Source organism: Ranitomeya variabilis, chromosome 5 (assembly GCF_051348905.1).
Source record: "Ranitomeya variabilis isolate aRanVar5 chromosome 5, aRanVar5.hap1, whole genome shotgun sequence".
Taxonomy (NCBI): Eukaryota; Metazoa; Chordata; class Amphibia; order Anura; family Dendrobatidae; genus Ranitomeya; species Ranitomeya variabilis.
Genome location: NC_135236.1, coordinates 5,425,930 through 5,444,762, shown reverse-complemented (window position 1 = coordinate 5,444,762; position 18,833 = coordinate 5,425,930). Strand labels below are relative to the sequence as shown.

At 50.2% G+C, this 18,833-nt stretch overlaps 2 protein-coding genes across 2 annotated transcripts in view; both read left to right on the top strand.

The window, feature by feature from the left end:
* The window catches only part of FGF11 (fibroblast growth factor 11), a 1,303,510-nt gene that overhangs the window by 962,594 nt on the left and 322,083 nt on the right, over nucleotides 1-18,833 (top strand). The window lies entirely within an intron of this gene.
* TMEM256 (transmembrane protein 256) overlaps nucleotides 17,277-18,833 on the top strand; it is a 58,702-nt gene continuing 57,145 nt past the window's right edge. The window contains exon 1 of the mRNA XM_077261512.1: nucleotides 17,277-17,400. Coding sequence (XP_077117627.1) covers nucleotides 17,310-17,400 — 91 coding nt within the window. The 5' untranslated portion in view covers nucleotides 17,277-17,309. The remainder of the gene's footprint in view (nucleotides 17,401-18,833) is intronic.

Below are 18,833 nucleotides of genomic sequence, written 5' to 3'. Positions count from 1 at the left end.
AGGAGGTGCCCCACATCAGGGCGATTCTTTTAAGTGTAAACATGGTATAATGACATGACCCGCTTTCGGAGAAACCCACCCTATGCACTCGTTGGATTTAGCTTCTAGCGATTTCACGGATTATAGATCCCTCGATGGACATCCGGAATATATAAATTCTTATATCTCTAGCTCTGATTGGTGCCAATAGACATAATCTTCACAGAACAATAGAAACTCATGCTTTGTATACCAGTTTTAACCAGTACCAAGTGGGAGGGGGGGATGAGGGATTTTCACAGAGTGTGACTGCGCAGTGTAAAGCCATATAAATTCTTGGGGGGGGAATGATAGGTTTTGGATTAAACGCACAGACAGAAAAAAGAAGGGGAAGAGGGGGTCGGAAAGGCCAACAGCGTGCATCTGGAAAGCCATGGAACTTCTAGGTAGATACTCAAACATGGCATATTCACATTATCGAGACAGTCAACACAGAGGGAGTGCCTTGGTTTTAGGCTGGAAAGTCTTCACGTGTCTTTTGTCCAGGGTTTAGCTGTGATACTGAGCTGTAATGCATCTGGTTATATTTTCTCCCATCCCCCACAGCACATGGTCCACCATAAGATGAAATGATTAGAACGCTATGTGTTTTTTCAACTTTAATCCCATTTTATTTTTAATTGTGCTGTACATATGATCCTTGTCTTCTTTATAATATCTTTTTATACTTCTGTAAACACTGCCTACCTTTTTTTGGCGTAAAATATAAAATTACTAGTTTTGTCTCTCCTTGCTCTATAATGTACGGTCACGTCCTCTGAGGTGAATTACGCTACTAATCTGGGTTGGCTCCGGATGCATTAATAATGAAGAAATCAGAGCTGGTGGCAGCGGAATTTGTCCTGTGCATTTGGGAGGCTTTGCAGCGACGGACGGCGTTGATAATTATTGTTCCCGCCTGAGTGGGAGTAGTTATATCGCCATCGCAGCAGTGTGCCCATTAGCCAGTAAGTAAGGCAGCCTTTCTGGCGACTAATTATCCTAGGTGCAGTACCCTGTGTGACCTGAGGGTAAGGGGGCACCAGAGAGCTGCAAGTTCCAAATGAACTGGAAAGGGGGATGTAGATAAATCCTGTTGTGAATTTGGTTTTTGGGCTCCCCCGGTGGTCACTGGTGGTACTGGACTTGTGTGCTTCACTTTCTCTGTTCACCTGTTTCCATCAGGATATGGGTGTATCCTATTTAGCCTTGCTGCTCAGTTATTCTAGTGCCGGCCATCAATGTAACCAGAGCCTTTCTGTTGCATGTTCCTGCTTCTAGACTACTATCAGCTAAGTTGGACTCTTAGTCCTAAGTTTGTTTTGCATTTTTGTTCCAGTTCACAGTTATGTTATTTTTCTGTAGCTGGAAGCTCTTGTGGGCCGAAATTGCCACTCCGGTGTCATGAGTTGACACATGAGTCTTAAAGTAATTTCGGGATGGTATTTTAATAGGGTTTTCAGCTGACCGTGAAGTTCCCTATTGTATCTTCTTGCTATCTAGTAAGCGGACCTCGCTTTGCTGAACCTACCTTCATACTGCGTATGTCTTTTCCTCTGAACTCACCGTCAATATATGTGGGGGGCTTCTGTCTCCTTTTTGGGGGAATTTCCCTAGAGGTAAGCCAGGTCTGTCTTTTCCTCTATTAGGGTTAGTTAGTCCTCCGGCTGGCGCTAGGCGTCTAGGGATAAAACGTAGGCACGCCACCCGGCCACTGTTAGTTGTGTGGTAGGTTTAGCTCACGGTCAGCTCGAGATTCCATCACCCAAGAGCTGTTCTGTTATTTATGTTCTCTGACGTTCCCTTGCCATTGGGAACCATGACAGTATGGCCGGACAAGGGTTAAAACCGTTGGCAGAAGAAAGGAGAGAAAAAGAAGTCTGCAGATTTTTTTTTTTTTTCCTCTGAGCTTGCTTTTTAGTTGACTCAGTTGCATTTCTGCTCTAATTGCAGCCTTTGTCTCTCTCTCTCCTTCTAATCCTTGAATGGCTCTGATCTCACCTGATTAAAATGGATCCTCAGAGTTTGGCTACAGGTTTGAATAATCTTGCTACGAAGGTTCAAAATTTACAGGATTTTGTTATTCATGCTCCTATATCTGAACCTAGAATTCCTATACCAGAATTTTTATCCGGGGATAGATCTCGTTTCCTGAATTTCAAAAATAATTGTAAATTATTTCTTTCCCTGAGATCTCGCTCCGCTGGAGATCCCGCACAGCAGGTTAGGATAGTAATTTCCTTGCTGCGGGGTGACCCTCAAAACTGGGCATTTGCATTGGCACCCGGGGATCCTGCGTTGCTCAATGTGGATGCGTTTTTTCTGGCTTTGGGGTTGCTTTATGAGGAACCTAACTTAGAGATTCGGGCTGAAAAAGCCTTGATGGCCCTATCTCAAGGGCAAGATGAAGCTGAAATATACTGCCAAAAATTTCGTAAATGGTCTGTGCTTACTCAGTGGAATGAGTGCGCCCTGGCGGCGAATTTCAGAGAGGGTCTCTCTGATGCCATTAAAGATGTTATGGTGGGGTTCCCTGCACCTACAGGTCTGAATGAGTCCATGACAATGGCTATTCAGATTGATCGGCGTTTGCGGGAGCGCAAACCTGTGCACCATTTGGCGGTGTCTTCTGAGAAGGCTCCAGAAAATGTGCAATGTGATAGAATTCTGTCCAGAAGCGAACGGCAGAATTTTAGGCGAAAAAATGGGTTGTGCTTCTATTGTGGTGATTCAACTCATGTTATATCAGCATGCTCTAAACGTACAAAAAAGGTTGATAAGTCTATTTCAATTTGCACTTTACAGTCTAAGTTTATTCTGTCTGTGACCTTGATTTGTTCATTATCGTCAATTACCGCGGATGCCTATGTCGACTCGGGCGCCGCTTTGAGTCTAATGGATTGGTCCTTTGCCAGGCGCTGTGGGTTTGATCTAGAGCCTCTGGAAGTTCCTATACCTCTGAAGGGTATTGACTCTACACCATTGGCTAGTAATAAACCACAATACTGGACACAAGTGACTATGCGTATGAATCCAGACCATCAGGAGATGATTCGCTTCCTTGTGTTGTACAATCTACATGACGTTTTGGTGCTCGGATTACCATGGTTACAATCTCATAACCCAGTCCTTGACTGGAAAGCTATGTCTGTGTTAAGCTGGGGATGTCAGGGGGTTCATGGGGACGTACCTTTGGTTTCCATTTCGTCATCTATTCCCTCTGAGATTCCGGAATTTTTGTCTGATTATCGTGATGTTTTTGAGGAGCCTAAGCTTGGTTCACTACCTCCTCACAGAGATTGCGATTGTACCATAGATCTGATTCCGGGCAGTAAATTTCCAAAGGGTCGTTTATTTAATCTATCTGTACCTGAACATGCTGCTATGCGAGAATATATTAAGGAGTCCCTGGAAAAGGGACATATTCGTCCTTCTTCATCTCCCTTAGGAGCCGGTTTTTTCTTTGTATCTAAAAAAGATGGCTCTTTGAGGCCGTGTATTGATTATCGACTCTTGAATAAAATTACAGTCAAATATCAGTATCCTCTGCCACTGCTGACTGATTTGTTTGCTCGAATAAAGGGGGCTAAGTGGTTCTCTAAGATTGATCTCCGTGGGGCGTATAATTTGGTGCGAATTAAGCAGGGGGATGAGTGGAAAACCGCATTTAATACGCCCGAGGGCCATTTTGAGTATTTAGTAATGCCTTTTGGTCTTTCAAATGCCCCTTCAGTCTTTCAGTCCTTTATGCATGACATTTTCCGTGAATATTTGGATAAATTTATGATCGTGTATCTGGATGACATTTTGATTTTTTCGGATGACTGGGATTCTCATGTCCAACAGGTCAGGAGGGTTTTTCAGGTTTTGCGGGCTAATTCCTTGTGTGTGAAGGGTTCTAAGTGTATTTTTGGGGTTCAAAAGATTTCTTTTTTGGGGTACATTTTTTCCCCCTCTTCCATTGAGATGGATCCTGTCAAGGTTCGGGCTATTTGTGATTGGACGCAACCTTCTTCTCTTAAGAGCCTTCAGAAATTTTTGGGCTTTGCTAATTTTTATCGTCGATTTATAACTGGTTTTTCGGATGTTGCTAAACCTTTGACTGATTTGACCAAAAAGGGTGCTGATGTTGCTGATTGGTCCCCTGCTGCTGTGGAGGCCTTTCGGGAGCTTAAGCGCCGCTTTTCTTCCGCCCCTGTGTTGCGTCAGACTGATGTTACTCTTCCTTTTCAGGTTGAGGTCGATGCTTCCGAGATCGGAGCTGGGGCGGTCTTGTCGCAGAAAAGTTCCGACTGCTCCGTGATGAGACCTTGTGCGTTCTTTTCTCGAAAATTTTCGCCCGCCGAGCGAAATTATGATATTGGTAATCGGGAGCTTTTGGCTATGAAGTGGGCTTTTGAGGAGTGGCGTCATTGGCTTGAGGGGGCTAGACATCAGGTGGTGGTATTGACCGATCACAAGAATTTGATTTATCTTGAGTCTGCCAGGCGCCTGAATCCTAGACAGGCGCGCTGGTCGTTGTTTTTCTCTCGGTTTAATTTTGTGGTCTCATACTTACCAGGTTCTAAAAATGTGAAGGCGGATGCCCTTTCTAGGAGTTTTGAGCCTGATTCCCCTGGTGATTCTGAACCTACAGGTATCCTTAAGGATGGGGTGATATTATCTGCTGTTTCCCCAGACCTGCGACGGGCTTTGCAGGAGTTTCAGGCGGATAGACCTGATCGTTGCCCGCCTGGTAGACTGTTTGTTCCTGATGATTGGACCAGTAGAGTCATCTCGGAGGTTCATTCTTCTGTGTTGGCAGGTCATCCCGGGATCTTTGGTACCAGGGATTTGGTGGCTAGGTCCTTCTGGTGGCCTTCCCTGTCTCGAGATGTACGAGTTTTTGTGCAGTCTTGTGATGTTTGTGCTCGGGCCAAACCTTGTTGTTCTCGGGCCAGCGGATTGTTGTTATCTTTGCCTATTCCGAAGAGGCCTTGGACTCACATCTCTATGGATTTTATTTCTGATCTCCCGGTTTCTCAGAAAATGTCTGTCATCTGGGTGGTGTGTGACCGTTTTTCTAAGATGGTCCATTTGGTGCCCTTGCCTAAGTTGCCTTCCTCATCCGAGTTGGTTCCTCTGTTTTTTCAAAATGTGGTTCGCTTGCATGGTATTCCGGAGAATATCGTTTCTGACAGGGGGACCCAGTTCGTGTCTAGATTTTGGCGGGCGTTCTGTGCAGGGCCGGGCTGGGACTAAAATTCAGCCCTGGCATTTGAAGTTACACAGGCCCACTTGTCACATGGTGACTGTATAATATCTTTGTACACTTGTAGGCAGGGCCGGTTTTAGGCAAAGTGGGGCCCTAGGCAAAGTTTAAAATGGGTCCCCAAATGCTAACATATTGCACATCACACAGAAGCCTTTCTGTTGTATTTACGTGCGCTGAGTTCAGGCCGCTAAACGAGTTTGATCGACAATACTGAAGTTGTTCAACGCTTGTTTCCCGGCCTCTTTCCACCAGCTGAGGAATAATGATGAGACAGAACGATCACTAATAGATCACCATACAGTATCATGTTTTCAGCAGCACATCTACAGTTTACACTGGCAATGTGCTGCTGACAACAAGGCTTTTTGTTCCAGCAAAAACAATCCGAATATGCAGCATTTTACTTGTTTAGTAAAATACACCCCATAGTCCTCCATATATTATAATGTGCTCCATAGTCCTCCATATAGTATAATACACTCCCTATAGTCCTCCATATATTAAAATACACTGCTCAGTCCTCCACATAGTATAATACACTCCTCATAGTCCTCCATATAGCATAATACAATCCTCATAGTCCTCCATATAGCATAATACAATCCTCATAGTGCTCCATATAGTATAATGCACCGCCACAGTCATCCATGTAGTACAATTCACTTCCCATAGTATAATGCACCCCATAGTTCTTCATATAGTATAACGTATTCCCCATAGTCCTCGATACAGTATAATGCAGCCCACATATAGTATAATGCAGCCACCCCAGAGTATAATGCAGCCACCCCAGAGTATAATGCAGCCACCCCAGAGTATAATGCAGCCACCCCACAGAGTATAATGCAGCCACCCCAGAGTATGTAACCCCCATATAATATAATACAGCCCACCTCCCCATAATATATAATGCAGCCCCCCATAGTATATAACGCAGCCTCCCCCATAGAATATAATATACCCCCACAATAGTATATAACACAGCCACATAGTACATAACATGGCCTCCCCCATAGAATATAATATACTCCCCATAGTATATAGCAAAGCCCGCATATTATATAGCACAAACCGCATAGTATACAGCACAGCCTGCATACTATAGCACAGCTCGCGTAGTAGATAACACAGCCCACACAGCAGTATTCAGCACAGACCACACAGTAGTATACAGCACAGACCACACAGTAGTATACAGCACAGCCCACGTAGAAGTATACAGCACAGTCCACACAGTAGTATACAGCACAGCCCACAGAGTAATATATACAGCACAGCCCACAAAGTAATATATACAGCACAGCCCACAAAGTAATATATACAGCACAGCCCACAGAGAACTATATACAGCACAGCCCACAGAGAACTATATACAGCACAGCCCACAGAGAACTATATAAAGCACAGCCCAGAGTACTATATACAGCACAGCCCAGAGTACTATATAAAGCACAGCCCAGAGAGTACTATATACAGCACAGCCCAGAGAGTACTATATACAGCACAGCCCAGAGAGTACTATATACAGCACAGCCCACAGAGTAATATATACAGCACTGCCCACAGAGTAATATATACAGCACAGCCCAGAGAGTACTATATACAGCACAGCCCACAGAGTACTATATACAGCACAGCCCACAGAGTACTATATACAGCACAGCCCACAGAGTACTATATACAGCACAGCCCACAGAGTACTATATACAGCACAGCCCACAGAGTACTATACACAGCACAGCCCACAGAGTACTATATACAGCACAGCCCACAGAGAACTATACACAGCACAGCCCACAGAGTACTATATACAGCACAGCCCACAGAGAACTATATACAGCCCACAGTAGTATACAGCACAGAGCACAGCCCACAGAGTACTATATACAGCCCACAGAGAACTATATACAGCACAGAGCACAGCCCACAGAGAACTATATACAGCCCACAGTAGCATACAGCACAGAGCACAGCCCACAGAGAACTATATACAGCCCACAGCAGTATACAGCACAGAGCACAGCCCACAGAGAACTATATACAGCCCACAGCAGTATACAGCACAGAGCACAGCCCACAGAGAACTATATACAGCCCACAGCAGTATACAGCACAGAGCACAGCCCACAGAGAACTATATACAGCCCACAGCAGTATACAGCACAGAGCACAGCCACAGAGAACTATATACAGCCCACAGCAGTATACAGCACAGAGCACAGCCCACAGAGAACTATATACAGCCCACATCTCTTCTCTTCCTCCCCTCACCTCCTCCGAGAATGGCCCCACAGTCCAGAAAAAAAAAAAACTCTCCTCACCTCTCCTCGTGCCCAGCGTTGCTTCCTGGTTCCTGCTCCTGTCTCAGCAGCTGCAGTCTGCCCGGGACACAGCAGGTGCGCGATGATATGACATCATCGCGCACCCGCAGTGTCAGAGGCAGAGCGGGGAATGATGGGAGAGGAGCGTCTGTAGACGCTCTCTCCTCCATCATTGCATTCAACTGTACCGGCGTCTATACGCCGGTATAGTTGAATGCGACGGCGGGGGCGGCGGATTGAGCGGCCCACCACTGGCACCGGCCCTTCTGGCATTTGCCAGAAGTGCCCTATGGCCAGTCCGGCCCTGGTTCTGTGCTAGGATGGGCATTGATTTGTCTTTTTCGTCTGCGTTCCATCCTCAGACTAATGGCCAGACTAAGCGAACTAATCAGACCTTGGAGACTTATTTGAGGTGTTTTGTGTCTGCGGATCAGGATGACTGGGTTGCCTTTTTGCCGTTGGCGGAGTTTGCCCTCAATAATCGGGCTAGTTCTGCCACTTTGGTTTCTCCTTTCTTTTGCAATTCGGGGTTTCATCCTCGGTTTTCTTCCGGTCAGGTGGAGTCTTCGGATTGTCCTGGAGTGGATACTGTGGTGGATAGGTTGCATCGGATTTGGGGACAGGTGGTGGACAATTTGGAGTTGTCCCAGGAGAAGACTCGGCATTTTGCTAACCGCCGTCGTCGTGTTGGTCCTCGTCTTCGTGTTGGGGACTTGGTGTGGTTGTCTTCTCGTTTTGTCCCTATGAGGGTTTCTTCTCCTAAGTTTAAGCCTCGGTTCATCGGCCCGTATAAGATTTTGGAGATTCTTAACCCCGCGTCCTTTCGATTGGACCTCCCAGCATCTTTTTCTATCCATAATGTCTTCCATCGGTCATTATTGCGCAGGTATGAGGTACCGGTTGTGCCTTCCGTTGAGCCTCCCGCTCCGGTGTTGGTTGAGGGTGAATTGGAGTACGTTGTGGAGAAGATCTTGGACTCCCGTGTTTCCAGACGGAAACTTCAGTATCTGGTCAAGTGGAAGGGCTACGGTCAAGAGGATAATTCTTGGGTGACAGCCTCTGATGTTCATGCCTCTGATTTGGTCCGTGCCTTTCATAGGGCTCATCCTGATCGCCCTGGTGGTTCTTGTGAGGGTTCGGTGCCCCCTCCTTGAGGGGGGGGTACTGTTGTGAATTTGGTTTTTGGGCTCCCCCGGTGGTCACTGGTGGTACTGGACTTGTGTGCTTCACTTTCTCTGTTCACCTGTTTCCATCAGGATATGGGTGTATCCTATTTAGCCTTGCTGCTCAGTTATTCTAGTGCCGGCCATCAATGTAACCAGAGCCTTTCTGTTGCATGTTCCTGCTTCTAGACTACTATCAGCTAAGTTGGACTCTTAGTCCTAAGTTTGTTTTGCATTTTTGTTCCAGTTCACAGTTATGTTATTTTTCTGTAGCTGGAAGCTCTTGTGGGCCGAAATTGCCACTCCGGTGTCATGAGTTGACACATGAGTCTTAAAGTAATTTCGGGATGGTATTTTAATAGGGTTTTCAGCTGACCGTGAAGTTCCCTATTGTATCTTCTTGCTATCTAGTAAGCGGACCTCGCTTTGCTGAACCTACCTTCATACTGCGTATGTCTTTTCCTCTGAACTCACCGTCAATATATGTGGGGGGCTTCTGTCTCCTTTTTGGGGGAATTTCCCTAGAGGTAAGCCAGGTCTGTCTTTTCCTCTATTAGGGTTAGTTAGTCCTCCGGCTGGTGCTAGGCGTCTAGGGATAAAACGTAGGCACGCCCCCCGGCCACTATTAGTTGTGTGGTAGGTTTAGCTCACGGTCAGCTCGAGATTCCATCACCCAAGAGCTGTTCTGTTATTTATGTTCTCTGACGTTCCCTTGCCATTGGGAACCATGACAAAATCCCCTTCAGAAAGAACCAGGGGCAACCAAACAACCCCGGTTTATGACAAATTGGTGTGAGTGGTGGGGATGGTAAGGTTATCCTCCGCGTGAACCGTGACAGAACTGTAAGTGTTTCTCAACTTTAATCTCATTTTATTTTTAATTGTACTGTACATTCGATACTTGTCTACTTTTATAATATCCTTTTTATACTTCTGTAAACACTGCCTAACTTTTTGGAGTAAAGTATAAAATTACTAGTTTTGTCTCTCCTTGCTCTATAACGTATGGTCACGTCCTCCGAAGTGAATTACGCTACTAATTTGGGTTGGCTCCGGACCCATATTAAGAAATCTGAGCTGGTGGCAGTGGATTTGTCCTGTGCGTTTGAGAGACTTTGTAGCGACGGACGGCGTAGATAATTATTGTTCCTGCCTGAATGGGAGTAGTTATATCGCCCTCGCTGCAGCGTGCCCGTTAGCCAGTACAAAGTGAGGCAGCCTTTCTGGTGACTAATTATCCTAGGTGCAGTACCCTGTTTGACCTGAGGGTAAGGGGGTACAAGAGAGCTGCAAGTTCTAAACTCGGAAGTGGGATATAGATAAATCCCCTTCAGAAAGGAACCAGGGGCAACCAAACAACCCCGGTTCATGACCAATTGGTGTGAACGGTGGAGATGATAAAGTTATCCTCCCTGGGATCCGTGACAGTGCACCACAGTCCTCCATATTGTAAAATGCACACCACATAGTCCTCCATATAATATAATATGCCCCATAGTCCTCCATATAGTATAATACACTCCTCATAGTCCTCCAAATAGTATTATACACTTCCCATAGTCCTCCATATATTAAAATACACTGCTCAATCCTCCACGTAGTATAATACACTCCTCACAGTCCTCCATATATTAAAATACACTGCTCAGTCCTACACATTGTATAATACACTCCTCATAGTGCTCCATATAGTATAATGCACCGCCATAGACATCCATGTAGTACAATTCACTTCCCATAGTATAATGCACCCCATAGTTCTTCATATAGTATAATGCATTCCACATAGTCCTCGATACAGTATAATGCAGCCCACACATAGCATAATGCAGCCACCCCATAGAGCATAATGCAGCCACCCCACAGAGTATAATGTAACCCCCATAGAATATAATGCAGCCCCCCATAGTATAATGTAGCCCCCTCATAGATTTTGATGCAATCACCCCTCATAGAGTATAAATATAATACAGCCCCCCATAGAATATAATATATCCCCATCAAAGAGTATGATGCAATCCTCCCTCATAAAATCTAATACAGCCCCCATAGAATATAATGTAGGCCCCCATAGCATATAACACAGACCACCTCCCTATAGTATATAATGTAACCCCATAGTATATAACACAGCCTCCCCCATAGAATATAATGTATAATGTATCCCCCATAGTATATAACACAGCCACATAGCATACAACACAGCCTCTCCCATAGAATATAATGTACCCCCCATAGTATATAACACAGCCTCCACCATAGAATATAATGTATAATGTACCCCCCATAATATATAACACAGCCACATAGTATACAACACAGTCTCCCCCATATATTATAATGTACCCCACATAGTATATAACACAGCCTCCCCCATAGAATATAATGTATAATGTACCCCCCATAGTATATAACACAGCCACATAGTATATAACACAGCCACATGGTATACAACACAGCCTCCCCATAGAATATAACATACCCCCCAATAGTATATACTGTAACACAGCCAGGCTCGGACTGGCCCACAGGGTAACGGGAATCCCACGGTGGGCCCCTGTGTAGATCTTGGCCCTCATCCCCACTGTATGGGCAGTACTTGGCATTATTCACATGATTCACTCTGTACAGAAAAAAGCAGCATCTCATCATTCATTAACAACGCTACCCAGTTTATTATTATATAGCGATATAGGTAAATTTGTGAACAAAGGTAGTATAATATTTGCATGCAGGTGAAGAGTGGGCCCCCCCAAAGTCAATGTTATTGGTGGGCATTTGTCACCCCAGTCCGACACTGAACACAGCCTCCCCCATAGAATATAATATACCTCCTATAGTATATAACACAGCCTCCCCATAGACTATAATATACCCCCATAGTATATAGCACAGCCCACATAGTATATAACACAGGCCTCACAGTATATAGCCCAGCCCACACAGTACATAGCACAGCCCACACAGTATATAGCACACACCGCATAGTATATAACACAGCCCGCACAGTATAGAACACAGCCAACACAGTATATAACACAGCCCGCACAGTATATAACACAGCCCGCACAGTATATAACACAGCCCGCACAGTATAGAACACAGCCAACACAGTATATAACACAGCCCGCACAGTATATAACACAGCTCACATCTCCCCCTGAGAATGGCCCCACAGTCCAGTACTCACTGTTATAGTGATAAAAAAAACACACTCCTCATCTCTCCTCATGCCCGCGCTGCTCCCTGCTCCTATCTCAGCGGCTGTATTGCCTGGCACACAGTGAGTGCACGAACGTCATCGCACACCCGCAGTGTCAGAGGCAGAGCGGGGAATGATGGGAGAGGGAGCATCAGCTGACGCTCTCTCCACAATCATTGCTTTCAGCTGTACCGGCAGACACTGGTATAGTTCAATGCGGCAGGGGAGTCGGCGCTGGCGGCAGGTGGTCTCCCGGCCTCACAGGGGCCCCATAGCAACTGCGTGATGTGCCACTAGCTGGGGGCCCCTGCGGGAGCGGGAGCCCTAGGCAGCTGCCTGGTCTGCCTGCCCCTAACGCCGACCCTGGTGCTTCCAGAAATCCAGTACACTCCAGGAGAATCCAACACACAGGCCATCAGTCCATGGCCTCAGTATGTGCTTCCAGGAATCCAGTCCACTTCAGGACAATCCAACCACAGGCCTTCAGTCCATGGCCTCACCATGTGCTTCCAGGAATGCAGTCCACTCCAGGACAATCCAACACACAGGCCATCAGTCCATGGCCTCACCATGTGCTTCCAGGAATCCAGTCCACTTCAGGACAATCCAACACACAGGCCATCAGTCCATGGCCTCAGTATGTGCTTCCAGGAATGCAGTCCACTCCAGGACAATCCAACACACAGGCCATCAGTCCATGACCTCACCATGTGCTTCCAGGAATCCAGTACACTCCAAGACAATCCAACACACAGGCCATCAGTCCATGGCCTCACTATGTGCTTCCAGGAATCCAGTACACTCCAAGACAATCCAACACACAGGCCATCAGTCCATGGCCTCACTATGTGCTTCCAGGAATCCAGTCCACTCCAGGACAATCCAACACACAGGCCATCAGTCCATGGCCTCAGTATGTGCTTCCAGGAATCCAGTACACTCCAGGACAATCCAACACACAGGCCATCAGTTCATGGCCTCACCATGTGCTTCCAGGAATCCAGTACACTCCAGGACAATCCAACACAGGCCATCAGTCCATGGCCTCACTATGTGCTTCCAGGAATCCAGTCCACTCCAGGACAATCCAACACACAGGCCATCAGTCCATGGCCTCACCATGTGCTTCCAGGAATCCAGTACACTCCAGGACAATCCAACACACAGGCCATCAGTTCATGGCCTCACCATGTGCTTCCAGGAATCCAGTCCACTTCAGGACAATCCAACCACAGGCCATCAGTCCATGGCCTCACCATGTGCTTCCAGGAATCCAGTCCACTTCAGGACAATCCAACCACAGGCCATCAGTCCATGGCCTCACCATGTGCTTCCAGGAATCCAGTACACTCCAGGACAATCCAACACACAGGCCATCAGTCCATGGCCTCACCATGTGCTTCCAGGAATCCAGTACACTCCAGGACAATCCAACACACAGGCCATCAGTCCATGGCCTCACCATGTGCTTCCAGGAATCCAGTCCAATCCAGGACAATCCAACACACAGGCCATCAGTGCATGGCCTCACCATGTGCTTCCAGGAATCCAGTCCAATCCAGGACAATCCAACACACAGGCCATCAGTCCATGGCCTCACCATGTGCTTCCAGGAATCCAGTCCACTCCAGGACAATTCAACACACAGGCCATCAGTCCATGGCCTCACTATGTGCTTCCAGGAATCCAGTCCACTCCAGGACAATTCAACACACAGGCCATCAGTCCATGGCCTCACTATGTGCTTCCAGGAATCCAGTCCACTCCAGGACAATTCAACACACAGGCCATCAGTCCATGGCCTCACTATGTGCTTCCAGGAATCCAGTCCACTCCAGGACAATCCAACACACAGGCCATCAGTCCATGGCCTCACCATGTGCTTCCAGGAATCCAGTACACTCCAGGACAATCCAACACACAGGCCATCAGTCCATGGCCTCAGTATGTGCTTCCAGGAATCCAGTACACTCCAGGACAATCCAACACACAGGCCATCAGTCCATGGCCTCACTATGTGCTTCCAGGAATCCAGTCCACTCCAGGACAATCCAACACACAGGCCATTCACAGGACCTCACACTCTGACCATTCAGGTATATACACTTTAAACATGTGACTCAAACCCTGGTCACATTATGTAGCTGTAACCACCCACATAGGTGGGAGGTGTGTGTGTGGCTGGCCAGTCCCACCCAGCTCTCCGACTAACCCTGCAAGCCTCCCTTTTAACTATATAAATACTTGTGGGACTACAGGTCCCAGAACAACAATACTACAGGCTTACAGCGCAGACTCCCTCTGCGACACATACCGGCCATTTACAATCATGCCGGACACTGTTTCATTATCACCATTACAGATACGCCTCCATGCTTATCCTGAGGAGCACATACAGCGCCCCTGGCTGTAACATGGGTCACTGGATCACATATTCCAGACCTAAAACAATGAACTGTTGTCTGAAGTGTTGACTCTTCTTGTAGCAGAAGTATTAACCTCTAATAATATATCCTACAGTTTATCTTCTGTCACCTTTGTAAAACAGTGAGACATGGCCACTGAACAACGATGTTTGCTGATATGTTAATTGTGCATTGTGTTATGGAGCCAGTTTGTTGACTTCAAAAGCAGAGAGGGAAAAACTATACAAATAGATTAAAGGGAACCTGTCAGCAGTTTTGGCCCATGTAAGATGTGGCCACTGCCCTTCAGGACTTACATACAGCATTCTATTATTGCAGAGTACTGCAGTGCGCAGGTGCTGGGCCTCTCTGACCTTTCCCGCTGCCTGCGCTCTGCAGTACTTCCCTCTGCCCTTAACAGGGCCGATAAGTTCACCTGCGCAGGAGCCCGATGCCGGGGAGCGATGAAGCAACAGGATGGCAGCATCACAAGAAGATGTGAGGTGCCGGACCTGCGACACCCGTGGGACCGGACCTGCGACACCCGTGGGACCGGACCTGCGACACCCGTGGGACCGGACCTGCGACACCCGTGGGACCGGACCTGCGACACCCGTGGGACCGGACCTGCGACACCCGTGGGACCGGACCTGCGACACCCGTGGGACCGGACCTGCGACACCCGTGGGACCGGACCTGAGACACCCGTGGGACCGGACCTGCGACACCCGTGGGATCGGACCTGCGACACCCGTGGGACCGGACCTGCGACACCCGTGGGACGGACCTGCGACACCCTTGGGACCGGACCTGCGACACCCGTGGGACCGGACCTGCGACACCCGTGGGACCGGACCTGCGACACCCTTGGGACCGGACCTGCGACACCCGTGGGACCGGACCTGCGACACCCGTGGGACCGGACCTGCGACACCCGTGGGACCGGACCTGCGACACCCGTGGGACCGGACCTGCGACACCCGTGGGACCGGACCTGCGACACCCGTGGGACCGGACCTGCGACACCCGTGGGACCGGACCTGCGACACCCTTGGGACCGGACCTGCGACACCCGTGGGACCGGACCTGCGACACCCGTGGGACCGGACCTGCGACACCCGTGGGACCGGACCTGCGACACCCGTGGGACCGGACCTGCGACACCCGTGGGACCGGACCTGCGACACCCGTGGGACCGGACCTGCGACACCCGTGGGACCGGACCTGCGACACCCGTGGGACCGGACCTGCGACACCCGTGGGACCGGACCTGAGACACCCGTGGGACCGGACCTGAGACACCCGTGGGACCGGACCTGCGACACCCGTGGGACCGGACCTGCGACACCCGTGGGACCGGACCTGCGACACCCGTGGGACCGGACCTGCGACACCCGTGGGACCGGACCTGCGACACCCGTGGGACCGGACCTGCGACACCCGTGGGACCGGACCTGCGACACCCGTGGGACCGGACCTGCGACACCCGTGGGACCGGACCTGCGACACCCGTGGGACCGGACCTGCAACACCCTTGGGACCGGACCTGCGACACCCGTGGGACCGGACCTGCGACACCCGTGGGACCGGACCTGCGACACCCGTGGGACCGGACCTGCGACACCCGTGGGACCGGACCTGCGACACCCGTGGGACCGGACCTGCGACACCCGTGGGACCGGACCTGCGACACCCGTGGGACCGGACCTGCGACACCCGTGGGACCGGACCTGCGACACCCGTGGGACCGGACCTGCGACACCCGTGGGACCGGACCTGCGACACCCGTGGGACCGGACCTGAGACACCCGTGGGACCGGACCTGCGACACCCGTGGGACCGGACCTGCGACACCCGTGGGACCGGACCTGCGACACCCGTGGGACCGGACCTGCGACACCCGTGGGACCGGACCTGCGACACCCATGGGACCGGACCTGCGACACCTGTGGTCCCGGACCTGCGACACCCGTGGGACCGGACCTGCGACACCCGTGGGACCGGACCTGCGACACCCATGGGACCGGACCGCCCCCCACCCCCCCGTGAGTATAATATAACTCATTTTTCTAATCTTTCAGGTCGGACCGGGGGCTTATATACAACGTTATATGCCGTATATCAGCCCTAAATGGCGATGGCCGTATCTTAGAGCGGTTCCCCCTGGATAATGAGGTAATGCTACGTGATCCCCTTATCTTCCCCTTATCTGTGATGCCGGACTGAGGGTTACGCTCCACACTATACAGCTTCTTCTCTGCGGAGCGCTGCCTGCCGTCACATATTCCTGCCGCCACTAGCGTGGGTCGGGGTTACTTTTCCTGTACGCTGAGACCCTTCTCAGGGCGAGAGTCTCCATGGTGAGGAGTCCCGAGGAGCAGGGCGCTCCCTTCTCATCCTGTATCTATAGGTGATAATTACCCCCCACATATGTACAACGCTCAGCCAATCACTAGAACGGATGAGATTGTGGGAGGAGCTTTTATCCCTGAGGCTCCTCCCCTGCGGACTGAAGGGCAGTGATCACATTACACTCATAATCACTAAGCGTACGACAACCTGAGAGGACGCCCACCAGCCTCACACTGCCAGGAGGTCTGCAGGTGGACACGGGACCAGATGTCGGCGAGGGCGGGGTCATAAGGAATTCATGTCTGCCTGCCCACAACAAAGATGGCGGAGCGCACACTGAAAAATCTCTGCCCACAACAAAGATGGCGGCACGCTGCTTGTTCACGCTCCAAAACCAAAAGCAAAGCGCCAGGAGACCTGCCATTGGACACTATACTAATGACGTCAATGATTGATTAAAATCTGAACCAATCAAACACAAAGACTGTGAGGGGGCAACAGCAGAGTAGGGAGAGGGGCGTGGTATCAACTAATAAATGAGGGGATGGGCGGGGCTAGAAATCATGCTCTTGGCAGTGGCCGCTAAGAAGGAATATGTCGGCAGTCACGATGCGGAGCGTGTGGGGGAGGGTCGGGGCAGTGTCGGGGGCTCTGGCGGTGACGGCGGGAGCCTACGGGGCGCACGGTAAGAGGGGCCGCGAAGTGCGAACTGCGGAGACCACGACCCCCGAGCTGTAGTATAAACGGTACTGAAGGGGCGCAACAGGCTGCAGCTTCCGGTCACGTGGGAGCAGTGTAGCGTTAATGCTATAAAGTGTGTGCACTGCGCCCCCTAGTGCCGGAGAGAGGAAATCAAGTCACCAGCGACATAACCGAGACTGACCGCCAGAGGGAGACAGAGAGACACCAGCACCGAGAGAGACCGACCACCAGAGGGAGACAGAGACACCAGCACCGAGAGAGACCGACCACCAGAGGGAGACAGAGACACCAGCACCGAGAGAGACCGACCACCAGAGGGAGACAGAGAGACACCAGCACAGAGAGAGACCGACCACCAGAGGGAGACAGAGACACCAGCACTGAGAGAGACCGACCACCAGAGGGAGACAGAGAGACACCAGCACAGAGAGACCGACCACCAGAGGGAGACAGAGACACCAGCACCGAGAGAGACCGACCACCAGAGGGCGACAGAGAGACACCAGCACAGAGAGAGACCGACCACCAGAGGGAGAAAGAGAGACACCAGCACAGAGAGAGACCGACCACCAGAGGGCGACAGAGAGACACCAGCACAGAGAGAGACCGACCACCAGAGGGCGACAGAGAGACACCAGCACAGAGAGAGACCGACCACCAGAGGGAGACAGAGAGACACCAGCACAGAGAGAGACCGACCACCAGAGGGCGACAGAGAGACACCAGCACAGAGAGAGACCGACCACCAGAGGGAGACAGAGAGACACCAGCACAGAGAGAGACCGACCACCAGAGGGAGACAGAGAGACACCAGCACTGAGAGAGACCGACCACCAGAGGGAGACAGAGAGACACCAGCACCGAGAGAGACCGACCACCAGAGGGAGACAGAGAGACACCAGCACAGAGAGAGACCGACCACCAGAGGGAGACAGAGAGACACCAGCACAGAGAGACACCGACCACCAGAGGGAAACAGAGAGACACCAGCACAGAGAGAGACCGACCACCAGAGTGAGACAGAGAGACACCAGCACAGAGAGAGACCGACCACCAGAGGGAGACAGAGAGACACCAGCACAGAGAGAGACGACCACCAGAGGGAGACAGAGAGACACCAGCACAGAGAGAGACCGACCACCAGAGGGAGACAGAGAGACACCAGCACAGAGAGAGACGACCACCAGAGGGAGACAGAGAGACACCAGCACAGAGAGAGACCGACCACCAGAGGGAGACAGAGAGACACCAGCACCGAGAGAGACCGACCACCAGAGGGAGACAGAGAGACACCAGCACAGAGAGAGACCGACCACCAGAGGGCGACAGAGAGACACCAGCACAGAGAGAGAGACCGACCACCAGAGGGTGACAGAGAGACACCAGCACAGAGAGACACCGACCACCAGAGGGCGA